The following is a 22,426-nucleotide window of genomic DNA, read 5'->3' as shown; positions in this document are numbered from 1 at the left end:
GTATATGATGTAAACTGTTTTCAACTAAAGTGGTATAATTTTGTATATTTTTCATTTATATCATTGTAAGATTGCCTTTGTCATATGTGAAAATTTAAAAATGATGTTTGAAAAAAATACTGTGGCACCACAAACCATCTCACTGGACCTGCAACAATAAAAGGAGATATAATATCATCTTGAAATTTGTAGTATGCATTTTAACACAAAACACCAAATCTAAAAAGGACCATAAACTCACCAAAAGCTGAATCAGGAAGCAAGCGAATTTAAGCTGCACTTTCTTTATTGCACTTCTTCTGGTACCTCAGCTAAGAAGTCTTCAAGGAATAAAAATATTAAATCATTGCAGCCTTTTTATATCCCACCAATTTATTTATTTATTTATTTATTGCAGTTGGTTTACCAGGATAGTCCATTGGGCCATAAAGAACCCGTTTTCAATGGAGTCCTGGGGAGAAAAGCTCCAAAACAAAATGTACATTCAACATTTGACAGTAACAATGTAGGTACAGACAGTTATTAATAGTATGAAGGCAGACTAAGAGTAAAACTTATCAATTATGGAATATCAGTAATAACAGTAAATACTTTGAGAAGAGACATACTAGTAGTAGAACAAATGTAAACATTAATACAGATTGGAGAACAAACAAAGTAAACTAAATAAAAGTAGGATATGGTACTGAAGGAATTTTAGGTAGTGTTAGTTATGTAGGGTGGGAGCAAGAGCATTCCCACTGTGATGCTAGATGTAAGAAAAGAGACTTTTTGAAGGTAGAGTGGTTCGAGGTGGTGCGGATGAGTGGAGGTAGGGAGTTCCAGAGACGAGCGAGGCTGAAGGAAAGAAGGTTTTTGCCTGGGGGATGAGTAGGTTTGTGCACTTCTAGTAGATTTTGATTATTTGACCTTAGAACTCTGTTAGGTAGGTGCATTTTAAAGGCAGAGGAAAGGGAGGGACAGAGGGAGGGGTTTAGAATAAGCTTATGGGCTAGAGCTAGTTGAGTGTAAGTTAGTTGATTGGGAAGTTCTAGCCATTTTAGTTTATGGAGGGATAAACAGTGGTGAGTGGAGGACTAATGCATTTCATTCATTACACTCTTAATTAACACAAATCACCACCCAAGCTTAAAGGTATATCACCCTAAAGTGAAAGAAAATACTATTAAATATTAACTTTACTATACAAATGCACTATAAAATTACACCATGAAATATTCACTAATCCAATACAAAATTAATTATATTATTGTTGATCATTTCATAAAATAAAATAAGCCAAACTGAATAGATTTGTGTTACCTAACTACTTAACTATACTTTTCTTTTATTGCACTTTTCCTTACTACTTTCATACTGACAAAATTTAAGACCTGCCATTTCTACTACAACTGCACATATATTTACAAACAATACATACCTTAAAATAAAATAATTTCTTTAAACATCCCAATTTATTTCTAAATTTAACCCATGTGGATATAAGGTTCCTAGGTTAATAATAAGTTTTGTTTCCAACTTTAATAACCTATGTACAAATCCCCCCCCCCATATTATGAGTTCCAAAGGGTCGGGCCAGAACACTGAAGAAAAAGCTATCCAAATTTCCCCCATAGACAGAACAAAAATGTTGGGCCACTGGGCTCTCCAATCTCTTATTTCTAACATCACCCAAATGTTCTAATATTCTCAACTTTACCTTTCTTTTCATTTGCCCAATATACCACATTGTTGGTGTGCATCCACATCCAATGATATAAATGACCCCACACAAGTCACATTTGAATTCACTTTTTATCCAAAATTTCCTTCCATTAATGACCCATCCATCCATTTTTTTTTATTCTTTTACATACTTTGCACGTTCCACAAGGAAAATCCCCCAGTCTTTTCCCCGCAGTGTTCTGTGCCCTTTGATTCAGCAATTCCTTTAAGTTGCTGAATCTGACATATGAAAAAGTGACTTTCTTTGGGAACAATTTCCCTGTCATTTCATCTCTATAAATTACTGGCCATAGCTTGTTAACCAAATCTCTTAACATATCTGAAAAAGGAGAGAACTTGATTACATAAAACATAAGCTCCATTTCCTTTCTTCCTTTGGCATGGCACCCCTGAGGATTTTGATGACTTTGTGATATATCTGAATGGCACTACAGATTTTTTTTGAAATTTTCTATAGGAGGGTATGGTCAAAGTTTGAATTTCCTTGATCTAAATTTGACTTATGACTCTGTGTCCAAAAAGTTTATTAGTAACATCTATAGGAAATCAATATTTGCAAATCAATATTTACACAAAGAAAGCCTACATCCACTCCATATGAAAAAAGGAATGGTTAAGGGACAACTTATTAGACTCAGCAGGTTAACATCATCAGATGAAACATTTATTAGTGAAATGGAGACTTTAAGGACATTTTTTGAGGCAAGAGACTATGATAGGTTCTGGTTGAAATTTATTGAAAACGAAGTCATAGGTTTGAGAAAGGGAAAAGCTTTTTCAATTTTGTCTAATCAGGTACAATTTTCTGTACACAACATTGTACAAATGTGCCTGATAACAACAAAGAATTTTTATGTGCATTTATTTTACCTATTACAAATGAAATGTGGTATATTAAAAACATCATAGTGGATAATTGGAAGGTACTATTGGGCAATCAGGATCTTATAAAAGTAATAGGCGAACGACCGATTTTAACATTCAAGAAAACCAATAATATTAAGAGCTTATTAGAATGTGGAGTTGTTCATTAACTTTCCTGTGGAAGACTTTGTTTCCACTTTTTGAGTTTCGTGTTATAGGCTCCATTTCCTCTAAGTCTTTGATATTATAATCTTTCCTGGGACCTCTTTAACAATATTTCTTGCTTGGTATTCCTCTGACCTTATCTATTGCTGCCTGGATGTATGTGTCCTTATAACCCTTCTTTAACAGTTTATTCTTTACTAAAATAAACTCTTTTTCTAATACCTTTTTATCAGATGTATTTGTTAGGGTGCGCTTGAATTCCCCATAGGGTAAGGGCTTTATCAAATATAATGGATGATAACTGCTAGCCTTTAAAAAATGCATTTTAAGTCTGGTTTTAATAAATATATACAAACATTAGCCTCCTTCAAGCAGAGGAAAGTCTCTGAGTCACCCATTCACCCATTGTATTGTTGCAACTTCTGGCATTTACAAAAGACACTCATTTTTCTATGTTTTTTGTTTCATGTTTTTTTTTTTTTTTTTTTTGAACAGTGGCTGTGTCAAATCATAATAATGTTTAACCATTTAACTGATATCAGATGTTCTTAACTTTGTCTATAGGCAGATATGACAGTGTATAAAACACCATAGAGGCTTCACTGAGGTAAACACCAGCTTTTCGTACAATGGAGACACCAAATACTACAATGTTTTTAGGATTTTCAGGCTGCAATATCTGCCTTATTGGATTTGGAGTATGTCTTGTTTTAACCCCCTGTATTTTGCTGTTATGTACATTTCCCACTGCTGTGGTGGAATGACTCTGTATACGTGATTTACTGTGGTCAGTGTGAGAGGTACATAATGTGTTATGTGTATAAGTTTCTGATTTTATTGTACTTATGGCTTCTTTATGTACAAGTGAGGCTGCTGTTGGTGAAGTATTCATAAGCTGTATATTTGCAGTGGTAGGTGTGTGTGTTTGTGTGTGTGTGTGTGTGTGTGTGTGTGTGTGTGTGTGTGTGTGTGTGTGTGTGTGTGTGTGTGTGTGTGTGTGTGTGCCTATAAGCAGGAGAGGTGAGGCTGCCATTGGTGAAATCTTCATAACTTCTACATGTGGTAGGTGTGTGCGTGTGTAACCATATGAGGGAAGGCTGTTCCTGAAAGTTTAGTTTAGAAGACTTAAACATCTCACTGCTGTTTAAACTCGTGTCAAAAAAAGGGTGTATTTTTTTGTGAGTAGAATGCAGTACCACTTTATATGACAGCAATCTAACATTTATTTAAAAGTCTGATCCTGAAGTGCCTTCATACATAAAGCAAGCTTGATCCTACATAAAAATATAATTCACTTAAATTTGTACTGGTAGTGAAAAACTATTTTTGTCTCTTTCACTTGGCCAGTAAAATGACAGGCTAATAATAAGGATTGTTTGTAAACAAATGATTGATCCTCAGTTTACAGACATAGTAATAGGTACTGCTAATTACAGATTTTACAGATTTTAAACATAAGCAGGAAATCATAATTAACATTACAGTGTACAAACTGTTGGTGTGAAGAGAAAATGGGAAGGTAGGTGAAATTTAAGGGGAAAGCTTTCACAATATCATCCTGTCTTCATCACTAGCAGGAGAAAGCTTACATTATTAGTTGTGACATCATGTGAGTTTATGGTTAAGTGAATCAGATTTGAAGTGTGTAATGACAAATATCACAGAAAACAAAAGAAAATGCAAAACAAAACTGAACTTCTTCCTTTAACACTGATATTACACTTAAAAGGGCACAAAATGGACAATAAGTGTCTAGATTTCTATGAACTAATTAGTTGTTCACTTCACCAAACTTGTTTTTGATATTATTCATGTCTTCTTGTCTTCGTATTGTGTCGTATTTTAATCTGGTGCTGTTAACATTAGTAAGGAACTGAAAAAAATATATATAACAAAAAGTTGTCAAAGGACTTTCAGCTGTTTGCTTTTCAGTGTTAACCACTGAAACAATTTTACTAACATATACTGTAATTAATGCTTATTTCATTGATTTGTAAAGTGAACGTTCAGATGTAATAGCACTATGTTTTAATGTGTTTCATATAAGTGAATATTGTTTGCAAATGTTGCATTTAGCTTTGTTTTTTGTTTTATTAAGAATATTTTTTTTTCTTTAAAAAGACATAATAGCACTTTAATCCTTAAAAGTATAATACACAACATAAATTCTGGAATTTACTTCAGTTTATTTTTATTTCAGAATTTTTCAAAGTGCTCTGTGAAAGAATGGAATGCGGGTGTTGCTAATGTTACTGCAAAACTGCAAAATGTACTGAAATCTCTAAATCAAGTTCATGCAAAAAGTAAGCAACATTCACTAACTTGGCAATACAGCTGTTCACTGTTAGCATATAATGTCCAAACTGTGATTCTTAACTGGTACTGGAGGCTGTTTAATGTTCGTATTCTTGTCCCTTACTAGATATGATCACCAAACTTTATTTGATGAATTAGACTTCTAAGCACTTTTGCACTCAGGAAAGAGGCTACTGTTGTGTTAAGAAAATAAAAACAGCAAACAGGTTGTAGCAGTGTTGTGACATTAGTAACTGTCTAGTAGATAGCCCAACATGTTGTAGCAGAGTGTTCTGACATTAGTAACTGTGAAGGAGATGGTTAAACAGATTGTAGCAGAGTGTTATAACATTAATACCTGTAAAGGTGATAGTCCAACAGATTGCAACAATGTTGCGACATTAGTAACTGGGTAGTAGAGAACCCAACATGTTGTAGCAGAGTATTGTGACAGTAACTGTGTAGTAGATAGCCCAATAGGTTGCAGCATATTATGACATTAGTAACTGTGAAGGAATTAGTAGAACAGGTTATAGAAGAGTGTTATGACCATACCTCTCAACTGTCAGATGTTCTCAGAATGTCCAGATTTTCATGTCATAGTTTGGGTCTATTCCTCATAAAATTTGTGGTTTTCAGGTAGATGATTGAGGGCAGAAGTTACTAACTAATGACAGACAATTGAGATACATACTTCATACCCTTCAGAAAATGCATGCTAATACAACACCTGTTATTCTACCAACTTTCTAACTTTATAAGAGCAATACTTGAAAAAAAAATTCCAATTTTTAGGCCTTTGTCCTCCTATTATTTTTGGCTTTGTCCAGATTTCTTGCACTAAGAGGTTAAGGGGTCTCAATGTTACATTAGTAACTGTGATGGAAATAGTCCAACAGGTTGTAGCAGAGTGTTCTGACATTAGTCACAGTGAAAGAAATAGTTCAACAGGTTATAGCCATTTTGTGACATTAGTAACTGTGAAAGTGATAGTCCAACAGGTTGTAGCAGTACTGTGACATTAGTAAATGTAAAGGAGATATCCCTGCAGGTTGTAGGAGAGTGTTTTAATGGTTTACTACGAAAACCTGAAAACTGCATCTGTCGACCAGCATGTGGTCGAAAGGCAATTTTCAAGTCAGAAGAATGTCAAACCAAAATGACTACACTACAGCATGTGGGTAGTGCAGTTTGAGTATTTGGGTTCCACATTGTGCAGGGAGATCGTAGTTCAGTGAGAAACAGGGAATTAGCCCATTTCCTCACTGTAGTGCAGTCTCAGAGTTGGTATATTAAATGTGCAGGGGGGGGGGTGCAAGGGGGCTATTGACTGTAGAGTGTAATGGTAAGTTAATGTGCAGAGCATGGGTGACTGATGTCACCTGCTGCTATGTCGAATGCATCGAACTATGGGTGTTGATGTATTCAGTTTCAACCTCTGTAGACTTTCGCTCTTACGTATTCATAATTTTGGGTCAACCATTTGACTGGTCGATTGATGCAGTTTACAGGTTTTGACAGTAAACTGTTTTAATATTAGTAACTGTGAAGGAGATAGACCTATCTCTTATAAAGGTTACAGCAGTTTTACGACATTACAAACTGTATGGGAGATAGTCCAGCAGGTTTTAGTATAGTACTATAATGCTCTAATAAGGCTAGATAACATTGTTGCTTTGTAATAGGCGCACACCTTCTTGTGATGTTCTTAACAGTTGGAATTGCTCATTCTACTTCATTTTACTATGGATATATCACTGCAGCAATCAAATGTTTGAAACCCCTTTCTTGTGCAAATCCGTGAAACTCTTGCCTCTCAAACTGAAGAGCATTATCTGAGGTTAAGATATCTGAAATTCCATGTCTGGAGTAATATTAGATGAGGTATCTGTCATTGCAATCAGTTCTGGACACTTTGAATAGTAATGTAAACAGGTTAGATAATGAAAGTATTTAAACTGGGACAAGCCTGCTGTGTGGCCTTTCTGAAATTCATGTGAAAAATGTATTGTTTTACATTACTATTGTGAAGTTTGTGTACATTTGACAAGTTTTCATCATTGTCTCAGTTTGATGGGACATAGTTGGCCAAGGCATAACATCTCATGCTCCTTTACTTGAACTTCACAATTGCAGGATGTGCTTAATGTGTCCTGTCATACAGTTTGTATCACAGCTTATTAGACACTGTTATTCTGTTAGATTTGAACAACAGATATTTCTGTATCAATCCTGGTGTACTTTTGAAACTCTCATGGTCTTTTATCCAGTATTAATAGGTAGGAAAGCATAATAACTTTTAAGTCTTGTTGAAAAACTGAAAAGCAGTTCTTCCTTACTCTTTCTTGAATGAGGTCTACTCAATTATTCTGCAATATGAGGCTCTTTTACTGGTTTTTACACAACTTTTAAAGATGCTTGTGAAAAGTCAGTAACATTCTTAGAAGCTGTAATATTGCTTTCTATACAGGCTTTAGATGAATACCCTGTATAGTTTATGATATGATTTAAAACAAACCTGTCACACATACACATGCATACTCAAAGGCCTTCCCATAGCCGTATATTATAGTAAGAAGCTCATTTTTAGTCTGAGTATACTGTACTTCAGTCAAAGCTCTAGAACCATAAGTAGACTGATTAGCAACAATTTGCAACACAAGTGGGTTTGTCACTTCATAATAATGATGAGTTTTTTTAAACATTGTAAACCTTTTCTCTTGTTCCTGTTCCCAGTGCCATTCTATATTACTTTCAACCAATTGTGTTAGAGATGTAGACACTTCCAGCATGTTTAAAATAAACTTAAGTACTCAAACATGTTCAGAAATATTAGCATAGCTTGATTGTCTAATGTTTTTTTTTTTTAGACTATTGCTAGTACTTTCTCTGGATCAGGTTACACACCATAACTTGTCAAGACTTCTCAAATATCTATTACTAGACACATGTATATGGCATACGTATTTGTTTAATTTGAAATTCTTTTGTCTCGGCCATTCCATTAATTTTTCCTCTCTCTCATCATGTTCTATTTTCATTTCACCCAAACCAGTGTCTCAATAATATTTACAACAACTTCTACACACTCAATCTGTACAACAGCTCTCTTGAAGACTTCATGTGCCAAACCGTATTTTGAGTAATTTGTGTCCTCACAATGAAAAGTTGAATGTACTCTGCTGAAAAGCAGATTTGACTAGTCGGACTATCCTGGTCAACGAATGGGAATAAACAAATAAATAAATGTATAAATACCTTGGAACTGTGTGGATCAAGTCTGATTTGTCTGACATCTTAGTTAGCATCAAGTACTGAGGAATATGTCGTTTTTTCCATAAAGGACACAACTTCCTCAACAGTTTTACATAGATACGTTTTACCTGGAAATGCATGGCACAGATAGTGCTTTATTGGCCTGGACTGAAACCAAGACAATTCAGCATAACTTCTAAAAATATTAATCCTGTCTTCTGATAAGTAATTTATGTTTAAATTAGCATTTTCTGTGTCTCGGTGTATTGTGTTTCTCAATACGTCATTGCTAGTTTGCAATAATGTCCTTTGTGACTGTTCTGCTGAAATGAGCATACAGTCTGATTACAAATATGCAGATCATTTGCTCTGCAAATATGCAAACTAGATACTGCATGATTATTTAGGTATTTGAGTTTACAAACATGCAGATTGTGCTGTTTGAGTGGGTAACTGTTTTGCTTCACATATTTGAAAGTGTTTGCTTTCACTTTCTACATACCATTCAGCAGCACACTGAGATTATTATGCACAATGTGTATACTTAATCATGTACAACTGTTCACAATCAGCTTTTCTCCATGTATTTGGACTGTTGTAGTGACATTTTGAAATTAAATTGGAAGGTCAATTTCTGTAATTGCAGTACAGATTTTCTGCCCCTTTAGTGTTAGCTTGTGGTGTTAATAAGTTAGTAATGTAGCTCTCAAGATTGTGACTGTGTGTTGAAACTCAAATCTCAGAATGCCAAGATAATATACTTTTGTCATATAGCTCATAGCTGTCCAGAATTTCACAGAATATTCATACTTTTGTCTCATATTTTTGATCTAGTCTTCACAAATGTATGTTTTTTTATCAGATCACCGAGGAATGAAGTCAGTATACAATGACATGCATCTGAATTTCAAGCTTCATACCTTCCAGAAAATATATGCTAATGCAAAATATTTTACTCCAGCAACTTTCTAAGTTTATAACAGCAATATTTAAAATCTGTTCCTGATTTCTGGGCCTTTGCCCTCCCATTATTTTTGGCTTTGTCCATATTTCTTGTGCTGAGAGGTATGATCTGCCATCATTATCATCACCAACCCCTTTGTTGTCATCATCATCATCATCAACAACAACCCCTTTTCTTCATTGTTTTCTACATGCACCGAGGTGTTGTGTTACTTGCTGCCATCTCTTTAGACCCAGTATTACTGTACTACTTTCTTTTTCAGTAATCACTGACTGTCATTTCACCCTCCATAAGATCCCCAGTCTCTAGCAGAGATTCATCTACAGAGAGCATGCTGGGCACATGCTCATTGTCCCTCATTCCCCTAAAGAGATGTGACCAGGCAAAGCCTCATCATCCTCTTTTCCTGGATGCGAGATCCAAAGGTACCTGAGACACTAATCAAACATTGGTTACCTGGGTTGTTGTCATGGACTGATCCAAGTAGAACTGACATCACTTTTGAATATGGTAGCATGGTCAGCAGCTCTGGCCTCACACCTTCTGAGTTGATCCATACAGAGCAATTGAAATGGCACAGGTCTTCTCCTAAGCCACTTCTGTCAAAGTGCAGTGCCCTTGTGTTCTGGTCCTGCACTGTTACTAACTACTGACTGGTATTATAATAAAGACACAGTAATTTGATGTGGCAGAAAACTGCCTGAAAGATGGCAGATCACATGCCATATGTGTTTTGAAAGATTTATATTGGACATAATGCTTGTGATATTGTTGCTCATTTGACATTTTTTGTTGTTTTGGAAGATAATGTGAATATTTAAGCAAATTGTTCCTGAAGTGCTTGACAGCGGTATTCTACTTGACATTGTTTTAGGCATTTGTTAACTGGGTAAGCCTGATGGACAAATTTTCCCTTTTCACAGACATCCACTAGGTACTGTCTGGTTAAGTGACGTGCTCACACTTACACAGCTGGTAAACAGGGAAAAAATCAAAGCCAGTACCTTGGGTACAGAAAGCATCTAATTAACAGCTCAGAGCTTTAATCCACTGTATTAACTACCAGACATCTTGTATTTGTAAAGGCATTATTTGTAACTATATAATGCCTTTGACTCTATACCTTAAAAACCAACACTTAATACATAGTAAATTTTGGAATTAATGATCATAGGATCATAGGAAATAGAAGGCAATTGTGTCTTGAGACTGTTTATGTCTTGCCAGTATTCTCCCTCCTTTGTCGAGGAGGGCTAGGGTGGTCTAGCTGGGGTGGATTTGTCAGAACCCATCCAATCATCCATTTCCCATATAAAGGAAGATAATGTATCTCACTGCTTAATTTTCAGAATGACTTTATTCCAGAGATGGGGAAGGTACTGTGTTCTGAACTGTCCCTCCACTGAGTGTCATTCATTTGCTGATACAAATGTAGATCCCTGGTTCAGGTATTTGTGGGATTATTTGATTTGTGAAGATACAACAAATGCAGAATCAGTGGGTCCCTAATGACATGGAAAACAAGGCTAGATCTCCCATCTGGAGTCTATAAGATACTGAATGAAAAGCTAGTGCTTCCAGTCTTTTGTGATAGCTTATGTTTTTTGTGATGATCTTGTTTAGGAACCTCTAGGGTCTTTCTTGTTGTTTGATATATATATGTATATATATATATATATATATATATATATATATATATATATATATGTATATTTGATGTATAGTCAGGTGCATCCAAAATGGAGCACAGTATTTAATAATTGGCCTACTCAATGGTGAATTTATAATGGGCAATGGTCTCTTTAGATCTGGATGATTTTCTTTTTTAACTTAACTGTTCTAAGTAGAAGGACTTTCTGACAATGAAGTTGTATAATGATCCTGGAGAAGAAAATATCAACTCACGTTCCGAGGTCTTTAACAACATTCTCATTCGGAGTGGGATATTGTCTATGGTGTATGCTGTGGTTTAGGTTGCCTACTAAATTTGATAATATTATACTTTTTAGCATTTAATTTAAGCCCATTTTTAGTACAGTTACTTCTTGCTTGGGCATCACCTGACAATGACACTCAGCTTTCAGACATCTGCAAACTTGGTTAGCCAGATGTCTTGATTCATGGTCTGTAGATCAAAAAAGTAAACACTGAACAAAAGTGTTCCCAGCAGTAAGCCTTGTGGTATACCATTGGTCACTTTTATACTCGTAGATGAAGCACCTGCTACACTTACCATGTGGGTTATGTCTTTTAGTCAATTTGCTTACCGGATAAGGATCCATTTATTTATTTCACATTTGTTAACCGGGTTAGTCCAACTGAGTACAAACCCATTTTCAGTGGAGACCCAAGAGGAAAAGCCCCAGCAAACATAAGTAAAGATAAAGTGACAATATAGAAATATTAAATAGCAATCACAATACAAAATAACTGTAAAAAAGAAAAGATTATTAATTATTTGTATTGAATTGATAGTAAGCAACCCATTTTCAGTGGAGACCCAAGGGGAAAGAGCCCCAGCAAACATAAGCAGAGATAAACATACAGGACAAAAACTATTAAAAATAACAATGCAAATATGAAATTAATTATAAAGAGAAAAACAAAAGAAAAAAAATATAAACATTAAGGGTTACACTGATAGCAATGGTCTAAAATTTACTACATATAAGAGTAAAAACAAAAAAGATAATTGTTCAAAAGAAGGAAAATGTACAGATATTGATATGAAGTGGGGGGAAGATAAATAGTGTGGAGAATGAGAGGGGGGAGAGAAAGGAGAGGGCTGTAGTAGAGATGAGGGTTAGGAGGTTAGTTTAAGGAGAAGTTACTAACAGAGAAAGAAAGTTAGGAGATGCAACAAGTTATACAGTAGGACAGACTAAGATTAAGCTTATTATCATCATCATGGGTGAAGATTTCAATCATCTTGCCCAGTACAAGGCACATCATATGGACAGTATAACCACTGAATAAAAGTTAACCAGATGCATTAGACAGGGTCTGCCCTTGACAAGGCCATACTGCTGCTGGTCTCACCAGATGAGATTTTTAATATCATAATTTATCAGGTCAGTTATTCTATGTTCTATGGCTTTACAAATAAGACTTAGACTGAAAGGCCAGCAATCCCTAGGGCAAATGGTGGGGCCATCCCTGTGCAGCAGCATCAGTACTGCTGTGATCTCTCAGACCTCAAGGACAAAGCCGGTGGCTAAACTCAGGTTAAATAGTTTAAGGAATGACTCATTTAGTAGTTTATTAATCATACAAGTATATTTTCAAATCCCATGGAGGAAGTGTTTTTAGTCTTGGAGAGAGCCTTCAGTAAATATTACTTAGTGATGCTGGAGGGTCTGAGAGATTCAGGTAGGCCTATACATTTTGGATAATCTTCTGGGGTAAATTTGCAGTGAGTTTGTTGAAAGTAGTCAAGGATCAGAGTAAATGTTGCCATTTCAAAATAACATCTTAGATTCCTGGCATAGTTAAAGAAGGATTTGTAATTTTCCTTAGCATCACATACTAACCTACGCTCATGAGCTGCTTTAGTAGACCTAATAGTAATTTTGTGTTTTCATGTTTTTAATCAAATTTTTGATGTTATCCTTGGCTCTTTTGATCTGCTGTATCATTTAAGGATTTTTTGTTTGTTTTATTGTAGAATTGATTTATATTGGTGAACTACCAGGGGGCTTTGTTTTTAGATTTCCCATTATTAGTTACATTTAGTAAGTGCTGCCACTTCTATATTTTTATCTAAATGGACGTAGGATTCCTTTATGAAAATACTCGCTATGGCAATATCTAGGTGATACTTCTATAAGTGAGTTTTGAAATTTCATTGTAGAATTTGATGAGATTACAACATTTGAAATCCTTGAATTCTGAGATATTGATTTTTAATGATTTTTAAGATTTTGAATTTGTAGTTCATTTGTTTATGATCCGTTTTAACCTGGGAAGGAAACATCAAGGGGATAGTACAAGAAGAAGCTATATTTGTAAGGGACAGATCAAGAATATTATGTCCTCTATGAGTTTGTCTAGTGAGTTTTTGTTTATTAAATCTAAGAACTTTGGGGCATATTATAAATATCTACACCACTTTATTAATGGGGTAATTAGTATCCTAAAATTAAGAAGTTTATGTTTATAGGGAGTTCCTTAAGTATGTTTAGAAATTTTACAAGACTTTCAAGGACATACAGGGTGTCCTGTGACAGGCTATAAACTGATAGTTGGTTTTAGGTGGTGTGATTTCCATTTGATGATCACTGGGAATCATTCTAGAGGTGATATGGCCCCTAGATATGGAGATACCTCTAGTGTTACCACTGGGTAATGCATGTTAGGCCCAAAACTCAGGTGTAACAGGATTGCTTTCTGAACATATAAACTAAAGTATGGTAATTATACACAAATGGATACATTCCAAATGAAGGATAGCCTCAGGGTCAGGCAGAATTAACTATGTACATGTATTACAGACAGGGGCATAGTTTGCTCAACCAGTGCCCTGGGCCAGTACTATGAATGAGCACCCCACCCACTCAGCTCTTCAAGTGAAAAGGAAAAAAAGCAGACATTGCTTCTACTGACACACCAACCAGGTGGCCAGATGCATAACACACACACACACCTACCTCCTGCCCCAGCCATTCAGGTCCCATTTCTGTGCCCTGCCCCACCCCTCCTTCAACTTATTTAAACTATAGCAGACTGTTTGCTACAAAGGTAACAGTGAGGGTAATGGGAAGGTGTTGGCCAGGGTGATTTTGGTAAATATAGTTAAAACTGTTTATGTGTATGGAACACACTGAGTTTCTTGTGTGTGTGTGTTTTTTAATACTGTTTTGTTTATAAAGGTCATATTTTAGGTTATCATATACAGCCATGCTTAATAGTTTGGTATGTGTTATTTGTTATAGATAATAGTGGAATCATCAGCATATTGAATAAGGGAGACTTGAGAAGAGGTATGTAGATTGCTAGTAAATATATTAAAGAGGATGGGCCGAGAAGGGATCCCTGAGGGACCCAAGTTCTATTAGGCCGATTTGAAGAATGAGTGCCCTGTCATTTGACTGACTGTTGTCTGTCTGAAAGATAACTAGAGAAGCAGAGGATGGAGGGAGATGAGTACAAGACAGTATAAAAAGCTTTGGACACATCAAAAATATGGGATAGCTGATGTAGGAGACAGTATCAAAAGCTTTGGACACATCAAGAAATACTGCTGAGATCAATTTGCCTGAGTCCTTATCTCTGTTTACAGTGTCCATGAAGGACAGTAAAGCAGTTGTGGTGCTGTATGATGGATGAAAGCCATGCTGAGTTGGGGTTGTAAGATGGTTCTTAAGGAGATAGTCAAGCAGTTGTTTATATATTTTTCAAAAGAATTTTAAGACAGGAGCAAGTATGGCAATGAGATGGACATTGGTTATGTCTGTAGAGCTACCACCTTTATGTACAGGGATAGTATATGCTTTCATCCAAAGAGATGGCAGGTGGGATTCAATGATGGACCCGTTCATAAGGATGCTTACTGGGTAGATGATGGCATCTGCAGCAAGTGTGAGATATTCAGATAGAAGGATAATCAGCAGTGGTACAACAAGGTTTTAGCGTGACAATAGTTTTTTTTGGAGGCAGTAGAAATTGTTTGAACAGTTGCTACTGACATCATGAATTGAGTGGAATAGCTGACATATGTAAGATGCTAGAGGCACTAAGAAGGATTAGAACAGGTATAGAGGATGGTTGAATCTGCTTGAGGAGAACAGGTGGTTAGGCTGGCAATAGTTTCGATAAAATGAGTATTAAATATTTTGGCTACTAGGTGTGGAAGGTTTTCTGGAGATGGGCTGAGGTGTTTTTTTGGATCCAGGGTGGAAAAGGGAATTAATAGATGACCAGAATTTTCTGGGTTGTGCTTAAGATTGGTCTGTTGTACAGAATAAAATATTTTTTTTCTTTCCTTAGTTACCTGTTTTTTTAACCTGGTTACATAGTTGTTTGAACTTTTGTAGGTTTCTAAAGGTTTTTCCTCAGCTATTCTTCCCAAGCCCTATGCCTGTGAGTCATGAGGTCATTATTTAGTTTAGAGACCCATGGGAATGATCAGATTTAATTATTTTAGTGCAGAGTGGAGTTGGATTACTTGAGGCATTCAAGAAAGCTGTGTTTAAAAGAATTACATCTTTGTTGTTCAGTTAATAGTTTTTAGTGTGTCAATAATGTTTTGGATGTTAAATGTAGAGAGGTTATGGATAGTTTTATATTTATGTTCTTTGGCTACTTGAAAGAATGTTCTATGTGCATAGACTGGCAGGTGGTCACTAAGGGTATTAGGGAGTGTGGCTACATTACTATATTTGGTGGGGTCAGAGACATGAATCTAGTGTAAGATGGAGACTTCTCTGCTTGATTTATTATATCTTGTAGGGGTAGTAATCAACTGTGTAAATCTGTATAAGTTTATATCGGAACATCGAAACAGCAGAATATCGAATCCTGTTACATCGAACTGGTTACATCGAACCAGCAAAACATCAAAAGACTGTCAATGATAGCTTACAATGGGGACATAACACAATAAGGGTGTAGGCAGGGGGCAAGCCCCCCTATGACTCCCACCCCCCCTACGTAAATATACCAACTCCGAGATCACGCTACAGTGTAGGAAAATCTTCCATTTCTGCACTGTAGTGCACTGAGGTGCGATCTCCGGAGTGGAATATTTAAGTGGCAGTGGGTCTGGGGGGTGCAGGAGGTCTTGCCCCCTGCATGTAGTAATTTGTTTTTAACATTCACTCCACATATTAGTGATTTTTGATGTTTCGATGTTTTACGTTTCGATGTAAGCATTTCAAGGTAACGTGGTTCGATATTTTGCCGGTTCGATGTTCTGATATACATCCAAGTTTATAATATTTAATGGGAAGTTTGACTTAATATTCTGCTAGTTAATGTTAATATCACCTAGTATGACAGTTTCATTAGGAATGGTGTTTGTTAACCACGATAGTATGCTTTCAACTTAAGTGTGGGAATATTGTTGCTGTGTGGAATGTAAATCACAGTAACACATATGGATTTTGTCTTATTTAATTTTGGATTGCTGATATGGATTTCTGTATTTTTAAATTTAGTGTTGTTAGAGTAAGACTACAGGTATTGGAATGCAGTACAGCCATGCCATCAGCCATCTTTTGCAACCTGTCTGCTCTAACGATGTTGTATTTCTGATTCATCTATATTAGGTTTAAGCCATGTTTCAGTGGCTGCTAGCATATCAGCAGTATATTGTATTATAATCATGTAATCAGTATATAATATATTGTATTATAATCATGTAATCAATATATAATATATTGTATAATATAATCCTGTAATCATGGCTGCACAGGTAAAAACCACACTCTCCAAAGCTAAGAACACAGCATCCATGGGACCAGACAACATCTCAGCCTGCGTTCTACATGAACTACAGAATGAACTGGCACCCCACCTAAGTACCATGTTCAATCATAGCCTCACCCCAGGCTTTGTGCCTGCTGAATGGCTCACAGTGACGGTTATTCCACTCCACAAGGGGGGAGCCACCATGGACCCTGGGAACTACCGCCCCATTAGCCTGATGAGCCTGGTCTGCAAGGCCATGGAACGTATCATCATGGAACTTATAAAGAAAGACATCGGTAATCTCCAAATTCTGGACCCCACCCAGTTTGGGTTTGTAAAAGGCAGATCATGTCTCCTAAACCTGATAGACTTCTTTGAAGCAGTCACCAAAACCGTAAGGTGGTTCACACAGCCTATCTAGATCTTGCCAAGGCTTTCAACACCATCCCCCACTCTGGAATTATAGATAAACTCACTAAACTAGGTATAAATCCCTATGTCACAAGATGGGTTGCCAACTGGCTCACTGACAGAACCCACACTTTGAAAGTAGCAGACTCCAAATCTGACTTCAGAACAGTGACAAGTGGAGTACCACAGGGTTCAGTCCTGGGTCCTCTCCTATTTGAAGTACAGGCTAAAACAGAAGGTCTTTGGCTAACGAAGTTCGCAGATGATGCAAACTAGGAGCCATAATCAAAACTCCTAACTATGTGGACAGCCTACAAAAGGGCCTCACTGAGACAGATGCCTGGTGTCAAAGCCATGGCCTCAAGCTCAATGCCAAAAAGTGCATTGTCATCCCCTTTGGTAAAAACTCTGTACCCATGAACTACAACATAGACAGTAGTATACTTAACACCAAAAGTGTGATAAGAGACCTTGGGACACAGGTGGACAGTAGTCTCTCCTTTGATAATCACATTGCCACAGTAGTCAGGAAATCCTTCTACGTGGCACACCTCATCACAAAAGGTTTCTCATCCAGAAAAAAAGAGGTCATTGTTCCCCTCTACTCATCACTCATTAGACCCATTATAGAGTACAAGGCCCCTTTTGGTATGTACTTCACAAGACATCTACAACAACTGAAAAGGCCACAGAAATACCTCATAAAGAGGATTACCGGCCTCAAACAGATGCCCTACGCAGACCGTCACAAAAAACTCCAGCTTTACTACATCGCATATCGCCTACTCAGAGGTGATCTCTGCCTAACATACAAAGCTATGTCAAACCCAGAGCTGTTGGACTTGCTCCACTTAAAGAAATCCCAATCCCTCCGAGCTACACGCTCTAGGGGCCTAAACCTTGTCACCACAATAAACAGAACATGCTGGAGGGATAGATTCCTGTCCCTGAGACTTCCCCTACTCTGGAATAAACTACCTATCTATATCAAACAAAGCTCCTCATTAGCACTCTTCAAGAAAAATCTTGATGATTGGATGGGAAATAGGAAATTCACCCCGGGGATCACCTCTGTGGCTCTGCTCGACAGTGGCACAGGAAAATAATTTTCTTGGGTGACAAAAGCCAGGGTACCTTTTTGGCTGGGCTTGCATAGGCCTCAGGGCCGATAGCCTAGTACCTACCTATGAACCTATAAACCTATAATCATGATTTGGAGCTGGCAGTACATTAAGTACTTTCTCAGATAATTTTGTTATAATTGGTTTGTCAAATGTTCTTATACCTTTGCTTTATTAAACCATAAATATAATTAAAACAATCTAGTCAATAAGTATATATTTAAAACAGTTAAGAAAGTGAAATTATGAATCCAAAAAAGGTGTGAATTTATGTGGGTGCATGTGTTTGTATATAAGTTGGAAGGCCATGATTTGTGAACCTCTCAAAGCTGAAGGTACACTTAATCCACTACTGGACATTACTGTTTTATACCAAGGAAATCAAGATTTGTAGACATAGGTGGACAAGACTAGTTTGAGTTTACAGCAATAAGGACTGAAAAAGAAGGTTTTGCTCCATCTGGGCAGTTAGGACAAAGGAGAGTTTAACTGTGTGGAGGGGGTACAGTGTCAGTTTATTTTGACTGTTCATGTACTACTGGTGACATGTGTGATGCCGCACCACTGGCCCAGTAATCAAGGAGCAGCAGTAGGGGACGTACCCACTGGGAGGATGACAAGTTACACACACAGCATTTCCAGATGCAGCTCTCTGCATCAAGTGCAATTTCCCTTAAGAGCACACAGAGACCATTGTCAGTCTGGGGCTGGTTTCTCCCTACACACACACACAGCATTTCCAGATGCAGCTCTCTGCATCAAGTGCAATTGCCCTTAAGAGCACACAGAGACCATTGTCAGTCTGGGGCTGGTTTCTCCCTCATTCGCCAGATCCCCAGTAAGACTCCCCATTGTCACAGCTATAGAATTGAAATCTCAGCTGAGTGGCCAAGCCAAGACCTCCAACACCCTCTCTGTCCAACAAGTGCTTCATGTCTCTGCCAAAGTAGCTGGCATACACACTCAGATATGATTTATACACAAACATACACACACACCTGGGAAAGACTGGCACAGGTTTGCTAGCTATAACCCCTTTTGCCCAGGCTATAAGGTAGTTATTACTGCCATCAGACAACTCTTTATTAGCTACTTTAAGGCCCTTAACAAAGGGTGTCCAATCTTGCTATGTAATGTTACTATCAATACAAATGGTAGTTTGACCAAGAGCAAGGCTATTACAAGTAGCCCACAGTGTCAACAAATAAATATGCAAGTACTTTCAGAAATCACAAATATCAGCCACAATGATAGGTTTAAATATATTTAATAATAAATAATATAGGAACAAGAAAATATTCATTAAATAAAACCATTACATCAGTGTTCAAAATCACAGGAAATACTTAAAACAACATTGCAGGACAGTCTCAAATAAATAAAGAAAACATCTAACCTATACTTCATTATATTCCCGCCTGTATCTAAGAGAAATTACTGTACCCTAGTTAACTTACTTACAGAGCCAGGCAAGACAGATGTGATGAGTGGATGTTCTTGTCAGGTCAAAGACAAAATACAGAATGCACTACCTCTCTCAGAGAGTTCTTAAATTAATATGTCAAATATTATTTCCTGGTTAGCTTGCAAGATGACATATTTCTTGTCATCTGACTTTAGTTCCCATGCTAAATCCCCACTGCTAGAAGATGCCAGCCTTTAGCATCTACTTGTGAAAAATACATAGCCCTCCGATCTTTGCAGCTCCTGGAAGACATAAAACAATAAAACACTTACAACATGATGCAGAAGCCTCCCTAGTTTTAGGCATCCTGTCTCCTTGCTGCATTGAAACCATATTTTATGGTGCAGTTATAAAATAATTTAATTTCAACTATTTTCTTCTGAAGTTTTGAAAGTTAACCTTCTATGTTCCAGTTCCCACTGTTAAAATATGTACATTTGCTCAGTTACAATACTGTATATACATTTCTGTTCTTTTCCAGTAGGGTACACTATGGATACATCTTTTGGCTCAGTATTTTGTAAAAGCCTTTCAACACACACTTGTGTACCAGCAGTTTGATATACAGACAGCATACAGTTCTAATACATTTGTAGCACAGGCATATGAATTATGCTGATATTCACAAATGACACAACCATTTACAAAATTTCAGACAGCTGTGCTGGCAGTATCTCCCTTCATGACAACATGAACATAAGAATAACACACTTATGGAATAACATGTACAATAATGGAACAGCACACACAATTATGGAATAAAATACAGTTATGTGTCCCAGTTGTGAACATTTTACGTGGGGTGGGGATTTGAAAAAGCAGCTGATTTTTGTTGTATAACTGTTTTGCCTCTTGTGTGCTTTTCGTGACTAGGAATGTGACTTAACTACATATATAACAAATTGTAAAATTTTATTTTATTTTTACACAAAATAACTCTATTTCATTTTTTTTCAAAGCATGTGAAAAATTTGAACCTTTGAAATGTGGAATCCCTATTGCTCCTAAGAATGGGGGACTGATTTGTGCCACTTCAAATGGTATCCGCTACTGCAAGCCCATGTGCAATGAGGTAACATTCTGTAAATTGTTTAAATGATCTGTAGCTCTTTGAATGTTGCCTACTACTGCAGGCTAATGTGTAATGAGGGAACATATTATGTAAATAGTTTAAGTGATCTGTGGCACTTTAAATGGTACCTATTACTTTAAGCCAATGTACAATGAGATACATTCCGTAAATTGTTTAAATGATCTGTGTTACTTTAAATAGCACAACAAGGTAACATATTCTGTATATCATTTCAATGATCTGTATCACTTTGACTTCTAAATGCTACTGCAAGCAAACATGAAATGAAATAACATATTCTGTATACTGTTTAAATTAAAAAAAACACTGCTGTATTCCAAAGAGTAACACATAGCAGTTCGTATTATTCAGAAGTAACTTGAATAGAGGGTTGTAACTAAGATCAGCAGCACTCCAAATATGGAACCCTGAGAATATTTTGCATTTGCAATAATCAAGATGAGAAGCAGGGGCCCAGAGTCTCATATGTCCTAGAATGGATGGTTTCATTGATTAGTGCTTATGTAGCTGCATGTGACATGGAATTACAAGCTATATGGGGCTACTAGCATCAGTCTTCATCTTTAACACAGTAATTAACCCTGAATACCTACAGCAGTCTCTTGGTGAAAAGTGATGTGTTAAGGAGGTTCAGCTCTGGTGAGAAGATTGTGCTATTCAACAAGTATCAGCAAATCATAAATGGTGGTGCAAATGCTCACATGTAAGCTAAAGCATCTGTGGATTCTCACCTGTTTGCATTCTCTCATCACTTTTTTAATTTCTCCAAGTCATTTGGGTTTCCTGTGCCAGGGTATGATTAAAGTTCATAAAATTAGCATTGTTTCAATATTTGATGTTATCCAAAAGTGCTCTTCACTGCACCTATAAAGTACCCAGAAATGACTCCTCCCACAATTTATATGGAGTTACATGTACTGGTAACATATCTAAATATGACTGTAAATTATTTTTTATAAGACCTTTTGCTCCTTCTACTAATGGAGCTGTCTGGGTATCTTTCTTCCACATTGCTCTCATTTCTGCCTGAAAATCCTAATATTTTATGACTTTGTGTCTCTATGCACATAAGACATAGTAGTCATTGGGTGTAGCAATTTCAATGGCCAATGCTATTTTTGTCTTCTTTTCATGGACTACTATATCTGTTTTTCTTGCATTGATTCTCTGAACTGTTGGTATTGGATAATTCCACGTGTTATGAATTTTATTATTCTCCATAATGCACTGTGGCTCATGTTTCCAATGCTTCTCAGCTACTTCAGTATTGTAATGTTTGCATAATCCCCAATGCAACAATCTTGCCACACTATTATTATGCCTTTCTGTATACAGACCCTCTGCTATTAGTATATCACAACCTGCAATTAAAAAAACACTGCTGTATTCCAAAGAGTAACACATAGCAGTTTGTATTATTCAGAAGTAACTTGAACAGAGGGTTGTAACTAAGATCAGCAGCACTCCAAATATGGAACCCTGAGAATATTTTGCATTTACAAAACCTACATTTGTCTGTTTCTCCCACATGTTCACTGTCCTGGGCTGCCAATATTAACCTTTCATCTTTTGGCTTAAATTCACTTCTTAACCATTCATGCATCAAATCCTGATTAACATGAGGTTGTTCCAGAAGTTTTCTGTACTTACCACAGTATTTT

The 22,426-nt window shown here is 36.6% G+C and overlaps 1 protein-coding gene across 1 annotated transcript in view; it reads left to right on the top strand.

The window, feature by feature from the left end:
* The window catches only part of LOC122789423, a 296,247-nt gene that overhangs the window by 81,490 nt on the left and 192,331 nt on the right, over positions 1-22,426 (top strand). Inside the window, exons 3-4 of the mRNA XM_044056874.1 lie at positions 4,955-5,057; positions 20,632-20,744. Coding sequence (XP_043912809.1) covers positions 4,955-5,057; positions 20,632-20,744 — 216 coding nt within the window. The remainder of the gene's footprint in view (positions 1-4,954; positions 5,058-20,631; positions 20,745-22,426) is intronic.

Source organism: Protopterus annectens, chromosome 14.part0, assembly GCF_019279795.1.
Source record: "Protopterus annectens isolate FY-2018-M chromosome 14.part0, PAN1.0, whole genome shotgun sequence".
Lineage (NCBI taxonomy): Eukaryota > Metazoa > Chordata > Ceratodontiformes > Protopteridae > Protopterus > Protopterus annectens.
The sequence above is the reverse complement of the archived record's forward strand: the minus strand, read 5'-3'. Positions and strand labels throughout refer to the sequence as shown.